Genomic DNA, 18,600 nt, shown 5'->3' with positions numbered 1-18,600 from the left:
CAGCCCATGCATAGCATCCCCACTCCATGTTAAACAGAGAAACCAGGAGGGCTCCCGTGCCACCAGATGCCAGCTCTCAGACTGCATGAGAAGATGGAGACCACCAGGTGAACTAAGCAGCACGCAGTACTCCCACAGACAACCCTGGGCCAGATCAGCATAGCCCCCTGGACAGACTGAACCCCACCCAGGGAAAAAAAGAGAAAAAAAACTGAATAATAACAACCACAAAAAAGACACATAGCAAAGAGGGCAGGGTGCCCTGAGCACCGAAGTGGGGGAGGGGCAATCCCTCACGGAACTGTAAATAAACAAGCTGGATGGAGAAGGCAGGAGTGGCGGCACCTACCCAGCAATCTTGGAGCGGGAAAGCTTGTAAACGTGGCAGTGGGAGGAAAACTCCACAGGAGAGGGGGGAAGGGGGCACTTCCCATGTGAGCTGTAAATAAACATGCCCGCCAGAGAAGGTGTGTGTAGCGCCACCTCCCCCAGTGTGCTTGGAAAGGGGAAAGCTTGTAACAGTGGCGGTTGCATCCAGGAGAACTCTAAGTAAACAAAGCCTGAGGGGCCAGGTGAGTGCTAAGCTCACTCCTGAGATCTGCATAAATAACGCCTCCAGCAACAGCAGGCTGACAGCAGTTGGCAGGTGAGCCACAGCCTCAGATAGACATTCACAAACCTGTCTCCAGACTCTTTTTTTTCTCTTCCTTGATGAGACAACAACCGAACTACATCTGCATGCTGAAAAACTTACTGAAACTGAATTGCATTTGAACTTGGGACAATTTGTTGTGTTTTGTTTTTTAGGTTTCTTTCCCCTTTGATGAGACAACAACAGAACCATTTCTGAGACACCATCTCCAGGATTGGAGGCTGCGGGACTAACATCAAAATTATTAAAACTGAAACTTTATTGCATTTGAACTTGGAGATTGTTTTTATCCTCTGTCTCTCTAATGCCTGTTTAACTACTGTTGATTAGTACACTATCTCTCCCTTTTTATATCTTTGACACTGATTTTTGTTTTTTTATTTTGTTTTTTTACTTGTTTGTTTATTTGTTTTACCTTTTCCTTACCTTCTTTGCTTTCCCTCTCCTCTCACCCTTCCATTCTAGGATTTTTTTCCTCTTGCAAAATTAGCATTTATTTCCTCTTTTTATCTCTTGGTTTACGTTAAAGCTTTTTTTTTAATTTTTATTTTTTTATTATTCATATGTGCACACAATGCTTGGGTCATTTCTCCCCCCTGCCCCAACCTCTCCCTTACCACCCACTCCGCCCCATCCCTCTCCCCCTCACACCCTTGATACCCGACAGAAACTATTATGCTCTTACCTCTAATTTTGTTGAAGAGAGAGTATAAGCAATAATAGGAAGGAACAAGGGTTTTTGCTAGTTGAGATAAGGATAGCTATACAGTCACCCTTCCATTCTAAATATCACCACTGTTATTATTACAAACTAGAAAATACTTAATTGCACACAGTACAGGGACAGTAACAATACCAAAGGCAATGATGGGAAGACAGAAAAATCAGGGAAACCAGTTTCCCCACAGCAAAAAATTAGTACAGAAACCAGAGGGAAATGAAGAAAACAGATACTCAGATCCAGAATCCAACAAAACGAAGATAAACTATGCCAAAGAACCCAATGAAGCCCACAAGAATAATCTGAAAGAAGAAATCCTCCAAGTACTCAATGACAATTTTATAGCGATGATACTGGATAGGGTCAACCAAAATGTACAGAGGGCACTCAAGAAATTCCAAGACAACAAAAATAGAGAATTTGAGAAAGCACAAGAAGAAATAAAAGAAACCATAGAAGCACTGTATAAACACCAAAGTGAAACAAAGAACACAATTAATAAAGAGATAAATGAACTCAGGACAAAAATAGACAACATTAAAGAGGAAGGGACTCAGGATATGGAAAACCTCGGAAAAAAGAATGAAACACAAATGCAAAACAAAATAGAAGGCCAATCCAGCAAACCAGAACAAGCAGAAGACAGAATCTCAGAACTCGAAGATGAAATTGTAATTAAAGGAAAAACCAAAGAACTATTAGTTAAACTCAAGACCTGTGAAAAGAAAATACAAGCACTCACTGACTCCATCAAAAGACTAAACCTGAGAATCATGGCATTGAAGAAGGAGAAGAGGTGCAAGCAAAGAGAATGTGTAATCTATTCAACAAAATAATAACAGAAAAATTCCCAAATCTAGAGAAATCTATGCCCATATAGATACAAGAGGCCTCCAGAACACCAAACAGACCAGACCAAAATACAACTACTCCACGGCATATTACCATTAAAACAACAAGTACAGAGTCTCAAGAAAGAATACTGAAGACTATAAGAGAGAAAAAACAAATAACATACAAAGGTAAACCCATCAAAATCACAGCAGACTTCTCAACAGAAACATTAAAAGCAAGAAGACCTTGGGGTGAGATCTTCCGGGCACTGAATGAAAATAACTTCAACCCCAGGACACAATACCCAGCAAAACCATCATTCAAAATAGATGGAGCAATAAAAGTCTTCCATGATAAGCAGAAACTAAAACAGTATGTGACCACAAAGACACCACTAAAAAGATTCGGCAAGGAGATCTGCACACAGAAAGTGAAACCCAACATAATAACCATGAAAGGGCAGGCAGCACCAAACTACAGGAAAAGAAAAAGCAAGAAAGTAGAGAGTAACCTCAATTTAGATACACACAATCAACCTTCAAACAACTAAGACAACTAAATGACAGGAATCACCACATACCTATCAGTACTAACACTTAATGTTAATGGACTTAATTCCCCCATCAAAAGGCACTGTTTGATGAACTGGATTAAAAAGGAAGATCCAACAATTTGTTGCTTACAGGAGACCCATCTCACCAACAAAAATACGCATAGGCTTAGGATGAAAGGCTGGAAGAAGATTTACCAAGCCAATGGCCCCCGAAAACAGGCAGGAGTAGCAATACTTATCTCTGACAAAGTAGACTTCAAACCTACATTGATCAAATGAGATAAAGAAGGACATTCCATACTAATAAAATGGGAAATAGACCAAAAGGAAATAACAATTATCAACCTATATGCACCCAAGGTCAACACACCCAATTTCATCAAACATACCCTGAAAGACCTAAAAGCATATATTAACTCCAACACAGTGGTAGTGGGAGACTTTAATACCCCACTATCATCAATAGATAGGTCATCCAAACAAAAAATCAATAAAGAAATCCTAGATCTAAAACATACCATAGATCAAATGAACCTAGTTGATGTCTACAGAACATTTCATCCAACTTCTACACAATACACATTCTTCTCAGCACCCCACAGAACCTTCACCAAAATAGATCATATCCTAGGGCACAAAGAAAGTCTCAGCAAATACAAGAAAACAGAAATTATACCATGCATTCTATCAGATCACGGTTCAATAAAACTAGAACTCAACAACAAAAGTAAAGACAAAAAACATGCAAACAGCTGGAAACTGAATAACTCATTGCTTAATGAAAAATGGGTCACTGATGGAATAAAAGAGGAAATTAAAAAGTTCCTCGAAGTCAATGAAAATGAAAACACAACCTACCAGAACCTATGGGACACAGCAAAGGCAGTCCTGAGAGGAAAGTTTATAGCCATGACTGCATATATTAAAAAGACTGAAAGATCTCAAATCAATGACCTAAGGATACATCTCAAACTCCTAGAAAAACAAGAACTAGCAAACCCAAAACAAATAGAAGGAGAGAAATAATAAAAATAAGAGCTGAAATCAACGAAATAGAAACCAAAAAAACCATACAAAGAATTAATGAAACAAAAAGTTGGTTCTTTGAAAAAATAAACAAGATCGACAGACCCCTGGCAAACCTGACTAAAACGAGGAGAGAAAAAACCCAAATTAGTAGAATCAGGAATGCAAAAGGGGACATAATATCAAACACCATGAAAGTCCAGAAAATCATCAGAGACTACTTCGAGAACCTATATTCAAATAAATTTGAAAATATTAAAGAAATGGACAGATTTCTAGATACATATGATCATCCTAAACTGAACCAAGAGGATATTAATCACCTGAATAGACCTATAACACAAAATGAAATTGAAGCAGCAATCAAGAGTCTCCCCAAAAAGAAAAGTCTTGGACCTGATGGATTCGCTGCTGAATTCTATCAGACTTTTAAAGACCTGATTCCAACCTTCCTTAAACTGTTCCACGAAATAGGAGGGGAAGGAAAACTGCCTAACAATATTTTATGAAGCCAGTATTACACTTATCCCAAAACAAGGAAAAGACACCTCCAAAAAGGAGAACTATAGGCCAATCTCCTTAATGAACATTGACACAAAAATCCTCAATAAAATAATGGCAAACTGAATCCAACAACATATCAAAAAGATCATTCACCACGACCAAGTAGGCTTCATCCCAGGAATGCAGGGGTGGTTGAACATATGAAAATCAATAAACGTAATAAACCACCTTAACAGAAGCAAAGACAAAAACCACTTGATCATCTCAATAGATGCAGAAAAAGCCTCTGATAAGATCCAACACCATTTCATGATAAAAGCTCTAAGAAAACTAGGAATAGAAGGAAACTACCTCAACATTATAAAAGCTACTTATGACAAACCTACAGCCAGCATTATACTTAAGAGAGAAAAACTGAAACCATTCCCTCTAAAATCAGGAATGATTCAAGGATGCCCACTATCTCCACTCTTATTCAACTTAGTACTGGAATTCCTAGCCAGAGCAATTAGGCAAGAAGAAGGAATAAAAGGAATACAAACAGGTAAAGAAACTGTCAAAATATCCCTATTTGCAGATGATATGATCCTATACCATAAAGACCAAAAAACTCTACTCAAAAGCTCCTAGGCACCATCAATAGCTATAGCAAGGTAGCATGATATAAAATCAACATAGAAAAATCATTAGCATTTCTATACACTAATAATGAACAAACTGAGAAAGACTATATGAAAACAATTCCATTTACAATAGCCTCAAAATAAATTAAATACCTAGGAGTAAACTTAACAAAGGATGTGAATGACCTCTACAAGGAAAACTATAAACTTCTGAAGAAAGAGATTGAGGAATACTATAAAAAGTGGAGAGATCTCCCATGCTCATGGATTGGTAGAATCAACATAGTAAAAATGTCTATACTCCCAAAAGTAATCTACATGTTTAATGCAATTCCCATTAAAATCCTATTGACATTCATTAAACAGATTGAAAATCTACCATTTAATTTATATGGAAACACAAGAGACCACAAAAAGCCAATGCAATACTCAGTCAAAAGAACAATGCAGGAGGGATCATGATACCCAACTTCAAACTATGTTACAAAGCAATAACAATAAAAACAGCATGGTACTGGCACAAAAACAGACGTGAAGACCAGTGGAACAGAATAGAGGACCCAGATATGAAGCCACACAACTATAACCAACTTGTCTTTGACAAAGGTGCTAAAAATATATGATGGAGAAAAGACAGCCTCTTCAACAAAAACTGCTGGGAAAACTGGTTAGCAGTCTGCAAAAAACTGAAACTAGGTCCATGTATATCACCCTATACCAAGATTAACTCAAAATGGATCAAGGAACTTAATATCAGACCCCAAACTCTAAAGTTGGTACAGGAAAGAGTAGGAAATACTCTGGAATTAACAGGTAAAGGCAAGAACTTTCTCAATGGAACCCCAGCAGCTCAGCAACTAAGAGATAGCATAGATAAATGGGACTTCATAAAACTAAAAAGCTTCTGCTCAACAAAAGAAATAGTCTCTAAACTGAAGAGACCACCCACAGAGTGGGAGAAAATATTTGCCAGCTACACATCAGACAAAGGACTGATAACCAGAATATATAGGGAACTTAAAAAACTAAATTCTCCCAAAATTAATGAACCAATAAAGAACTGGGCATGTGAACTAAACAGAACTTTCTCAAAAGAAGAAACTCAAATGGCCAAAAAACACATGAATAAATGTTCACCATCTCTAGCAATAAAGGAAATGCAAATTAAAACCACACTAAGATCCCACCTCACCCCTGTTGAATAGCTATCATTAGCAACACCACTAACAACAGGTGTTGGAGAGGATGTGGGGAAGAAGGAACCCTCTTACACTGCTGGTGGGAATGTAAACTAGTACAACCACTCTGGAAAAAAATTTAGAGGCTACTTAAAAAGCTAAACATTGGTCTACCATATGATCCAACCATACCACTCTTGGGGATATACCCAAAAGACTGTGACACAGGTTACTCCAGAGGCACCTGCACACCCATGTTTATTGCAGCACTATTCACAATAGTCAAGTTATGGAAACAGCCAAGATGCCCTACTACTGACGAGTGGATTAAGAAAATGTGGTATTTATACACAGTGGAATTTTATGCAGCCATGAAGAAGAACGAAATGTTATCATTCGCAGGTAAGTGGATGGAATTGGAGAACATCATTCTGAGTGAGGTTATCCAGGCCCAGAAGACCAAAAATCATAAGTTCTCCCTCATAGGCGGATTTTAGATTAAGGGAAACACAACAAGGGGATTGGACTTTGATCACATGATAAAGCGAGAGCACACTTGGGAGGTATGAGGATAGGTAAGACACCCAAAAAACTAGATAGTATTTGTTGCCCTCAATGCAGAGAAACTAATGCAGATACTTTAAAGCGACAGAGGCCAATAGGAGAAGGGGACCAGGAACTAGAGAAAAGGTTAGTTCGAGAAGAATTAATTTAGAAGGTAACACACATGCACAGGAAAGCAATGCGAGTCAACTCCCTGTATAGCTATCCTTATCTCAACTAGCAAAAACCTTGGTCCTTCCTATTATTGCTTATACTCTCTTTTCAACAAAATTTCAGATAAGGGCAAAATAATTTCTGCCTGGTAGTGTGGGGGTAGTGGGGAGTGGGAGGGGGCTGAGGGGCAAGGGAAGGGGTAGGGGGAAGGGGGGAGAAATGACCCAAACATTGTATGCACATATGAACAAAATAAAAATTAAAAAAAAAAAGAGAGAAGGGGATGGTTTCAGGATACATGCTCAATGTACAGCCTGTGGGCCTGAGGAATGACCAGGTGTGGAGAGAACATGAAATGAAAGACTGCTCATATTTCAGTTTTTAACTGAGAGAAACTTCAGCATGTATCTCCTTAACTAGAAGTAAATACTTACTGATGTTTTTCAATTGAAATAAATTTACATACAGTAAAGTGTACAAATCTCAAATATACCACCTAACAAGCTTTGACAAATGCACATGGTCATGTACCCAAACCCTTAGCAAGTGACATTTCTATCTCACCAGAAAATTCCCTGGGCCAGGGAGTAGTTGGCTTTGACTGATTGGTCAGAAAATGTGTTCTGAGAAGAGACTTGAGAATACAGACCAGGCTCATACTTCTGCCCCACATAATGTATCCCTGCCTCACACCTGGATGTGACAGGCAGCCCCAATTTGGTGTGTGTCTCCACACATCCATGTGCCACAATGCTGATGAGGAGCACACCTGCTCACGTGCAGTGCATGTAACTGCCCAGCCCAGCCCGCTTCTCCTGGACATTCACCACTCACTTGTGTTATCACTTCACCTCATTGTGGCCAATGGAGGCACTTTCTTAAAATACTGAATTTTAAAATAATCAGAGACTTTAATGTCTTGGTGTCCACAGGTTTTAACATTTGGCTATGCTTAGGGCCCACTTTTGACTTCTTCTACAAGCCTGGAGGGTACACAGAGGGTCTTTAGGCCTCTTATTTTCTGTGTGTAAACAATAGTTATCAATATTCTTAGCCTGAGCTAGTGAGTGGCACAATCAGGACCAGAATCCATGGTTTCTGAGTCTTATCTCACTATAAAGCACTTTCCATCCTAAAACTCCTAATTCCTAGCTGAGATGCCATCAAAACCCATCTCCTGGAGCAGGCCTGGTAGCCTGATTGTCCTTACATCCCTGAAATCATCGCCCTGTTTGGAATGGAATACCTGAGGTCATTGGGCTAGCTGTTTCAGGATCACAGTCCTCTAAGCTCTCTGCTCTTCGTTCATTCAAGCAAGATGCTGCCAGGGTTACTGGCAAGACACTCCCTGCCTAAAGGCAAAAGAGGGCCTACTGAGAATGACTCTGGAACCTGGGCTTGCCCACAGTGTCTCTTATCTGAAGACATTAAACTACAGAAGTTAATCTATTGTTACTCCTTCTACTTACTGTAAACCACCTTCATTCCTCCCCACTTGGTACTATTTGTGCTAAAATAGCACATTTCTTAAAAGGTGGAAATAACACACGTTAAGAACAAAAGAAAAATCACTAAGTAATAATTACTCCATAGTGCTACAGTCATCCCTCAGTATCCATGGGGGACTGGTTCCAGGACCTTCCCTCAGACACCAAAATCTGCAGAGGCTCAAGTCTGTTATATAAAATGGTATAATATTTGCATATAACCTACACACATTCTCCCATCTACTTTAAATCATCTCTAGATTACTTCTAATACTTAATACAGTGTAAACTCTACATAAGTAATTATTATTGTTTAGGGAATAACAAGGAAAAAAGTCTGTTCATGTTTAGTACAGATGGTTGAATCTATAGATATCAAACCCTTAGATATGGAACCCATGAATAGGAAGGGCCAACTAATTGATTTTTCAGTTCTGACTAAATTCTCATGACTTGAAAATATGAATCACATATTATCATCAAAATCGTGGTAAATGACTATATTTTAGTTTTAGTTTAAGGACTCAGTCATTGGCTTTCAGAGTTTCAATATTTTACTGCATTCTGTTGGAGAGGAAGGTATTTATCATTATGCTGCTGATAGTCAGTTGCACACTGACAGTATCAGGAAGGACTTGCTGCATTTCATGTCTAGGATATTGTCTGCTCATTTTTAAGTGCCATAAACTGTTTATGAGTGACTTTAGAAAATTCCTAGAAGATCCAAATACCAAATTTCATACTAATCTAAAACGTTGGCATTCTGGGGGTCAGAGATCAAGATGTCAAAGGCAGGTTCCACAGAGGAAAACAACAGAAAGAGACTCTGAATGCAAATTAGAAAAAGAAAACACTAAGCTTAACTGTACACATGTCAATTTGACCCCTACCTACATTAAAAATAAATAAATAAACAAAATTTTGAGGCTGATCTGGAAAGCATTAATAACTCAGTCTCTCCTGTGAGTTGTGAGGGAAGAAGGTAGTTGAGCAGTGAAGAAGAGGAAGAAGAGAGCATTCTCCAGAAATAGCAAAACTTTCTGCAGGCTGAGGGTGTAGCTCAAGGGTAGAATACATGCTTAGTAGCATGTGCAAGGCCCTGAGCAGGAAGAGGAATGGGAGGCCCAAAGGGGAAGAGGGGGACTTGTTCAAATTCAGGTTCCTAGTAATTCTAAGAAAGGGGGAGATGGATGTACTACCACCCACTATCTTAGAATCAGGAATAAAAAGAAGAAAATGAACAATTTACTTCAAAGGACCTTTTAAAGGATACACTATGTCCTTCCTGGGGGATAGGCACTGGGCCTCTCCAGGTAGCTTGGTCACAAATGCCTGTTAGTCCCCACTTCAACCTCGTACACGTGCATTTGCCAGGTACAGATAACCAAAGCCTTTCTCATACTTCCTAGTCTGCAATTCACAGCCAGGCTTGGCCTTGGCCACTGAGAACAGTGTATGGAGGAAACAGAATCAAAGCTAGACTAGGGAGGATTCCAAGATGGCGGCTAGAGGGAGGAAGCAGAAAGCGAGCCGCCTATAGTGAAATCTTGGAGAGACGACGGAGACACACTTTGCAGGCATAATCACTGAGAAAAGGCATAACTTTGACCCCTCCACACCTCCAGCTGGCGCAGAGAATCTCCACTTCACATTAAACAGAGAAACAAGGAGGGCCCCCAGGCCCCCAGTCGCCGGCGCCCATACGGCTTGGGAAGACGCAGACCAGGTGAGCTTTGCGGTACCGCGGTAGCCCGACAGACAAGCCTGGGACAGAGCAGCATAGCCCTCTGGACAGACTGACCTCTACCTGGGGAAAAAAGAGAAACTGAGTAATAAGCAATAACAGCAATAAAGACATGCTGGAAAGACGGTGGGGCGCACTGAGCGCCAAAGATTGGGGGAAGGGAACCCTTCCTGGGACTGTAAATAAACAAGCCAGGCGGCCGGAGAGGCTCTGGCGGGAGCGGGGACAGGGCGCGCGCCCCGCAACCAGGAGCGGGGAAGCTTGTGAGAGTGGCGGAGGTAGGAAAACTCCACAGGAGAGGAGGGAAGACCCAGTTCCCACGTGAACTGTAAACAATCATGGCGGCTGGCAGGAGCAGCAGCACCACCCAGTAATCAGGAGCAGGAAAGCTTGTGAAAGTGGTGGTGGGAGGAAAACTCCACAGGACAGGGGGGAAGACCCACCTCCCACATGAACTGTAAATAAACATGCAGGCCTGACAATGCGGGTGCAGTGTCACCTTTCCCAGTGCTTGGAAAGGGGAAAGCCTGTAGCAGAGGCTCCTGCACAGGAAAACTCTGAAAAACAAAGCCTGCGGGACCAGGTGAGTGCTAAGCTCACCCCAGCGATCTGCATAAACAACGCCTCCAGCAACAGCAGGCTGACAGTAGCGGGCAGGCAAGCCACAGCTGCAGATACCATTCTCAGAACTGTCTCCAGACTCCTTTTTTTCTTTTTCTCCCTACCTTTGATGAGAGAACTACTGAATTACACCTGCAAGCAGAAAAACTTACTGAAACTGTATTGCATTTGAACTTGGGACACTAGGTGTTTTTTTTTTTTTGTTGTGTGTGTGTGTGTGTGTGTGTGTGTGTAGTTTTGTTCTACTTTATGCGTCCCCTATGATGAGACAACTTCAGAACAACATCTGAGGCATCATCTCCAGGATTGGAGACTGAGACGGACACCCAAATTATTAAGATGGAAACTTCCTTGCATTTGAACTTGGAAGGTTTTTTGGTTTTTTTTTTTTAATTTTCTATTTTCCATTTTATTTTAATTCATTTTTAATATATAGATATTTCTTTCATTTACTTATTTTTTATTTTTATTCCTATCTTAATTTTTTTTTATTTCTGATTTTCAATCCTATCTTTGTCCCTCTAATGTCTGTTCAGCTTCCTGTCAATTAGTACACTAATGCTCCCTGTTTATACCTTTGAAACTTTCTTGTCTGAAACCTTGTTCTGCTTTCTTCCGCTTGTCTGTGTATTTGTTTTCCCCTTTTCTTTAACTTCTTGCTTTCCATCTCAGCTCACCCTTCCATTCTAAATATTACCATTGTTATTATTAAAAGCTAGAAAATACTTAATTGCACACAGTACAGGGACAGTAACAACACCAAAGACAATGACAGGAAGACAGAAAAACAGGGAAACCAGTTTCCCCACAGCAAAAATTAGTACTGGAACCAGAGGGGAATGAAGAAAACAGAAACTCAGATCTAGACTCCAACAAAATGAAGATAAACTATGCCAAAGGACCCAATGAAGCCCACAAAAATAATTTAAAAGAAGACATACTACAGGTACTCAATGAGAATTTTATAGAGATGATACTGGATAGGGTCAACCAAAATGTACAGGAGACACTCAAGAAATTCCAAGACAACAAAAATAGAGAATTTGAAAAAGCAAAAGAAGAAACCATAGAAGCACTGTATAAACACGAAAGTGAAAGAGAGAACACGATGAATAAACGGATATTAAACATTAAAGAGGAAAACAGCCAGGATATGGAAAACCTCAGAAGAAAGAACAAAACAGAACTGCAAAACAAAACGGAAGGCCAATCCAGCAGAATAGAACAAACAGAAGACAGAATCTCAGAACTTGAAGATGAAATGGTAATTAAAGGAAAAGCTGAAGAACTATTAATTAAACAATTCAAGACCCGTGAAAACCAAATGCAAGAACTCACTGACTCCATCAAAAGACCAAACTTGAGAATAATGGGCATCAAAGAAGGAGAAGAGGTGCAAGCGAAGGGAATGCGTAATATATTCAACAAAATAATAACGGAAAATTTCCCAAATGTAGAGAAAGATATTCCCATACACATGCAAGAGGCCTCCAGGACACCAAACAGACCAGTTCAAAATAGAACTACTCCACTACATATCATCATTAAAACAACAAGTTCAGAAACTAAGGAAAGAATATTGAAGGCTGTAAGAGAGAAAAAACAAGTAACATACAAGGTAAACCCATCAAAATCACACCAGACTTCTCAATAGAAACATTAAAAGCAAGAAGAGCGTGGGGTGAGATCTTCTGGGCACTGAATGAAAATAACTTTAAGCCCAGGATACTCTACCCAGCAAAACTATCATTCAAAATAGATGAGCAATAAAAGTCTTCCATGATAAGCAGAAACTAAAACAATATATGACCACAAAGCCACCACTACAAAAGATTCTTCAAGGGATTCTGCACACAGAAAGTGAAACCCAACTTAATCATGAAAAGACAGGCAGCACCAAACCACAGGAAAAGAAAAAGCAAGACAGTAGAGAGTAACCTTAACTTAGGTACACACAATCAAACCTTCAAACAACTAAGACAACTAAATGACAGGAATCACCACATACCTATCAGTACTAACGCTGAATGTTAATGGACTTAATTCACCCATCAAAAGGCACCGCTTGACGAAATGGATTAAAAGGAAAGGTCCAACAATTTGTTGCTTACAGGAGACCCAGCTCACCAACAGAAATAAGCATAGGCTAAGGATGAAAGGCTGGAAGAAGATTTACCAAGAAAATGGCCCCGGAAAACAGGCAGGAGTAGCAATACTTATCTCTGACAAAGTAGACTTCAAACCTACATTGATCAAACGAGATAAAGAAGGACATTCCATACTAATAAAAGGGGAAATAAACCAAAAGGAAATAATAATCATCAACCTGTATGCACCCAATGTCAATGTACCCAATTTCATCAAACATACCCTGAAAGACCTAATAGCATATATAAACGCCAACACAGTGGTTGTGGGAGACTTTAACACCCCATTATCATCAATAGATAGGTCATCCAAATAAAAAATCAATAAAGAAATCCAAGATCTAAAATATGCAATAGATCAAGTGGACCTAGTAGATGTCTACAGAACATTTCATCCAACCTCTACACAATATACATTCTTCTCAGCAGCCCATGGAACCTTCTCCAAAATAGATCATACCCTACGGCACAAAGCAAGTCTCAGCAAATATAAGAAAACAGAAATTATACCGTGCATACTATCTGATCACAATGCAGTAAAAGTAGAACTCAACAACAAAAGTAAAGACAAAAAACATGCAAACAGCTAGAAACTAAATAACTCATTACTTAATTAATCAATTAATCATTGATGAAATAAAGAGGAAATTAAAAAGTTCCTGGAAGTCAATGAAAATGAAAACACAACCTACTGGAACCTATGGGACACAGCTAAGGCAGTCCTGAGAGGAAAGTTTATAGCCATGAGTGCATATATTAAAAAGACTGAAAGATCCCAAATCAATGACCTAATGATACATCTCAAACTCCTAGAAAAACAAGAACAAGCAAATCCCAAAACAAATAGAAGGAGAGAAATAATAAAAATAAGAGCTGAAATCAATGAAATAGAAACCAAAAAAACCATACAAAGAATTAATGAAACAAAAAGTTGGTTCTTTGAAAAAATAAACAAGATCGATAGACCCCTGGCAAACCTGAGTAAAATAAGGAGAGAAAAACCCAAATTAGTAGAATCAGGAATACAAAAGGCGACATAATATCAAACACCATGAAAGTCCAGGAAATCATCAGAGACTACTTTGAGAACTTACATTCAAATAAATTTGAAAATTTTAAAGAAATGGACAGATTTCTAGATACATATGATCATCCAAAACTGAACCAAGAGGAAGTTAATCATCCGAATAGACCTATAACACAAAATGAAATTGAAGCAGCAATCAAGAGTCTCCCCAAAAAGAAAAGTCTTGGACCTGATGGATTCTCTGCTGAATTCTATCAGACCTTTAAAGAAGAACTGATACCAACCCTCCTTAAACTGTTCCACGAAATAGAAAGGGAAGGAAAACTGCCAAACACATTTTATGAAGCCAGTATTACACTTATCCCAAAACCAGGCAAAGACACCTCCAAAAAGGAGAACTATAGGCCAATCTCCTTAATGAACATTGATGCAAAAATCCTCAACAAAAAATGGCAAACCGAATCACAACGACATATCAAAAAGATTATTCACCACGACCAAGTAGGCTTCATCCCAGGGATGTAGGGGTGGTTCAGCATACAAAAATCAATAAATGTAATAAACCACATTAACAGAAGCAAAGACAAAAACCACTTGATCATCTCAATAGATGCAGAAAAAGCCTCTGATAAGATCCAACACCATTTCATGATAAAAGCTCTAAGAAAACTAGGAATAGAAGGAAAGTACCTCAACATTATAAAAGCTACTTATAACAAACCTACAGCCAGCATTATACTTAAGAGAGAAAAACTGAAACCATTCCCTCTAAAATCAGGAATGATTCAAGGATGCCCACTATCTCCACTCTTATTCAACTTAGAACGAAATGTTATCATTTGCTGGTAAATGGATGGAATTGGAGAACATCATTCTGAGCGAGGTTAGTCTGGCCTAAAAGACCAAAAATCGTATGTTCTCCCTCATATGTGGACATTAGTTCAAGGGCAAACACAACAATGGGATTGGACTTTGAGCACATGATAAAAGGGAGAGCACACAAGAGAGGGGTAAGGATAGGTAAGACACCTAAAAAATTAGCTAGCATTTGTTGCCCTTAACGCAGAGAAACTAAAGCAGATACGTTAAAAGCAACTGAAGCTTATAGGAAAAGGGGACCAGGAACTAGAGAAAAGGTTAGATCAAAAAGAATTAACCTAGAAGGTAACACACACGCACAGGAAATCGATGTGAGTCAATGCCCTGAATAGCTATCCTTATCTCAACCAGCAAAAACCCTTGTTCCTTCCTATTATTCCTTATACTGTCTGTACAACAAAACTAGAAATAAAGGCAAAATAGGTTCTGCTGGGTATTGAGGGGGGGAGAGAGAGGGGGCGGAGTGGGTGGTAAGGGAGGGGGTGGGGGCAGTGGGGAGAAATGACCCAAGCCTTGTATGCACATATGAATAATAAAAGAAAAAAAAAAGCTAGGCTAGGATGTTACAAAACTCCCCTGAAGAAGATATGTGATGGAAGAGGCACCAGGCAGAGACTTCACCTGGGATGCTGGGAATTTGTTTGTTAGATGCTTCCCTAATGAATTTGTTTGTCAGATGCTTCCCTAATACATTCTAATGATTTATGCATTTTTTTGGTAATAATGGGGTTTGAATTCAGAACTTCCTGCTCACTAGGTGGACACTACCACTTGAACCATGCCCCCTGCCCTTTTTTATGTTAGTTATTTTTTGGGTAGGGTTGGCTTTAAACAGCAATCTTTCTGTTCTCCATCTTCCAAATAGCTGGGATTAAAGACATATATCACCACACCCAGCCCTGATTTATGTAGTTTATTGCATGTGTGAAACTCAATAAAAAGTTCACATGTACACAATCAGGAGACAACAACAGATGTAAATGCAAAAACATACCCTGTGGCTTTCAAGAAAATGAACATATGGGAAGCAGTGAGCCAATAGGAAAGAGCCCTGATGGACACAGCAGAGATAGAGCCAGAAGATGCTATTTCTACCAGAAATAATCCAGAAGTTTAAATTATTTCTTATCTGAGCAACTCTGATTAAAAGAAGAGATATCAGACTTGAACATTCAGAGTTGCCCTCAAAGGTCAGAGAGCAGTTAGAGCCTATGCTGTGTTTGTTCAATGGTTATTGCAAAAGTGATTTTTTTTCTCCCCTATTTTAAAAAAATATTTATCTTTGTACACTAGGAATTCAAGGGTAGAGTAGGAGAGGCTGTGTTTACACCACTTTGTTCCCGAGGAAATGCTGAAAGCTACCACAATGCTCACAGAGCTGAGATGGGCAGGTATTAGGATAAGAACAGCCTACAGGCCAGCTTGACATCCTGGGTCTTACCAGAACTGATCCAGATAATGCCATTTGTAAATAAAATGGCACTTTATCAGTTTTCAAATTCCTCACTTTTTTGACATCACCATCAGATGACCTTTCAAAGCTTCTATACCACTTCTTCCTCTTCAAACCCAAACTGGGAATCCAATATGGTGCTCCCTAGAGATAAAGGACTCATTCCTGTACCACCAGACACCTCCCAAGATCTCAAAATGTGTCTGAACAATACACATCCTTTCCTTTTGGTTTATATACGGTCAGCCTCTTCCCTCTCTTGTCCAAGAGTCTGCCAAAGGCAGACAAGAGTTCTGGTCCTTCTGGGGCTGAGCCATCCTGTCAGGGTTAGGCCACCATGCCTATAGGAATGTGGTGGCTTGGCAAGGGTCCAGGCCCTGCACACAGTGATTAAAGGTCTGGAATATAGGACAATCAGGAGCATGTGGAGCCTCAACACGGCCTACAGTGGTTTCCACTGGGGAGGCCCTGTCATGCTGCTGACAGTGTCCAGCTACTCCCTTCCTTCCAAGAAGCCTGGCGAAGTAGATGCTTAACTGTTTCGATAAACAGCTTTTGCCATGGAGAAGGCCAGCACAAAAGTGTGCTTCTCAAAGAGGGGACAGAAACATTTTGCCTAGATCCTCAAGGAAAATCTATTTCTCTTGGGATAAAACATACATAAACACTCAGTTATTTAGCTTATGGCCCAAAAGACGCCCTTATAAGTAGCAGCTAGTCTTATTTTCCCTTCTTGACCTTGTGTTTTGTAACAAAAAATCTTCCTATGGCTTTCAAGAAAAGCCAATGGCAGACAATGCCCATGAAGTCAGAAGAGTGGTCACTGCAGGGGGGCAGGGTTCTGGCTAGCTAGGAAAGGGTACGAGAGGAGCATGTGGAGTGCTAGTAGTGGGGATACCTGAATGTATGGGTGTGAAAGTCACCAAACTGTACACTACAGCTATGCATGTTTAAGTACATTAGTTTTAAATCTGAATAGAAAAGTTTAAAAGTAAAAGAACAAAACAGATAAAAACAAAGCCTCTAAGCAGTTAGAAAATCCTTTTCTGGTGAGTCCAATAAAGCTTTCTGCAATTGAGGTGTTCTCTCTTTGTGGCTGTCCAATACAGTAGGTAGTAATCATATGTGGTTACTGAGCACTTGAAATTTGACTAGTGTGACTGAAAAACTGACTTTTACCTGAATTTTGATAAATGTAAATACATTTAAATGTGGCTGGTGGCTACTGTATTGGGCAGCACAACTCTAGGTCATAAGGAACTTCAACAGCAAAGACTTCCTTTTCTTCGTATCTCTCTCAAAGCACCTAACAGATCAGAAGATACCATATGCACTTTTGAAGCTAAACAAATGACTAATTTAAATAACATGTATTTCAAACCAGGCAAGGTAGTGCATGCCTGTTGTCACAGCTACTTGTGAGGTTGAGGCAGGAGGATCACTTGAGCCTAGGAGTACAGGGCCAGCCCGGGCAATGCAGGGAGAGACTCTGCCTCTTTTAAAAAAATAAATAAATAAAGCATATATTTCATATAATGTAATTAAAGGAACAAATAGGAATAAGCTACTAGATGAATCTCAAAACTATCTTCAGTGAAAGGTTTACACAAAAGAGCACATGCTGCAGTATTATATTTACATAGAAAAAGCAAAAGTATGTGTGATACTGCCAATCACAGCAGTGGCTACCTCAGGGGTGGGAGGAGTTGACCACATGGAGACTCAGAAACCTTTGTGGGGGGGGGGGGCGATGGTGTGGGGGTGTGATATAGCTGTGTACAATTGTCAAAACTCAAACTGCAATCTTGAGGTTTGTGTATTTTATGCAAATTACATCTCTATCTAAAAATGCATACAAAAATACTTAAGTAATGATAATTGTGGGTTTTTTTTTTCCTCTTCCTTCTTTTTGCAGTGCTGAGAATGGAACCCAGGGCCTTACTCATGCTGGGCAAGTACTATACCACTGAGCTGTACCCCCAGCTCAGTTTGCCACTCTTTGATAGCCACATATCAGCACCTGGGACAGACATTAACATTTGGTAGATAAAGTAAATAAAAAAGATAAGTTATCTGTCTAAGCAGTACTGCAGAAGAGGCATGACCCCAAGGCCATGTCCTGGTCACTATGCCACCCAGCTTTCCTAATGAGCCAGTCACTCACTGTCAGGGTGCCACACCCTCCCACTGCATTCCTGGGGCCTTACCAGCACATAACCATCTGCTTTGGGCTGCCGGGCCAGGCTCACCCCCATCCATTCATCATCCCGGTCTTCTCGGCAGGTCTTTCCACAGGGTGTGCCCCGATTCTTCCCTGGAGGGAAAAGAGAAAAGTCAGACTCTAGTTAAGGAGAGAACTCTGCTGTGTGCTTTTCAAATGACGGTCCACAGCTCAGATCTTTGTTATTTGTAAGGAAATAAGGAACTTTTAGCA

At 39.9% G+C, this 18,600-nt stretch overlaps 1 protein-coding gene across 3 annotated transcripts in view; it reads right to left on the bottom strand.

Moving 5' to 3' along the window:
- The window catches only part of Itga9 (integrin subunit alpha 9), a 332,745-nt gene that overhangs the window by 297,056 nt on the left and 17,089 nt on the right, over positions 1–18,600 (bottom strand). For all 3 annotated transcript variants that reach the window (XM_074060465.1, XM_074060467.1, XM_074060466.1), the window contains one exon: positions 18,374–18,480. In XM_074060465.1, the coding sequence (XP_073916566.1) occupies positions 18,374–18,480 (107 nt within the window). The remainder of the gene's footprint in view (positions 1–18,373; positions 18,481–18,600) is intronic.

This window comes from Castor canadensis, chromosome 17 (genome assembly GCF_047511655.1).
Source record: "Castor canadensis chromosome 17, mCasCan1.hap1v2, whole genome shotgun sequence".
NCBI classification, from domain to species: Eukaryota; Metazoa; Chordata; class Mammalia; order Rodentia; family Castoridae; genus Castor; species Castor canadensis.
The sequence above is the reverse complement of the archived record's forward strand: the minus strand, read 5'-3'. Positions and strand labels throughout refer to the sequence as shown.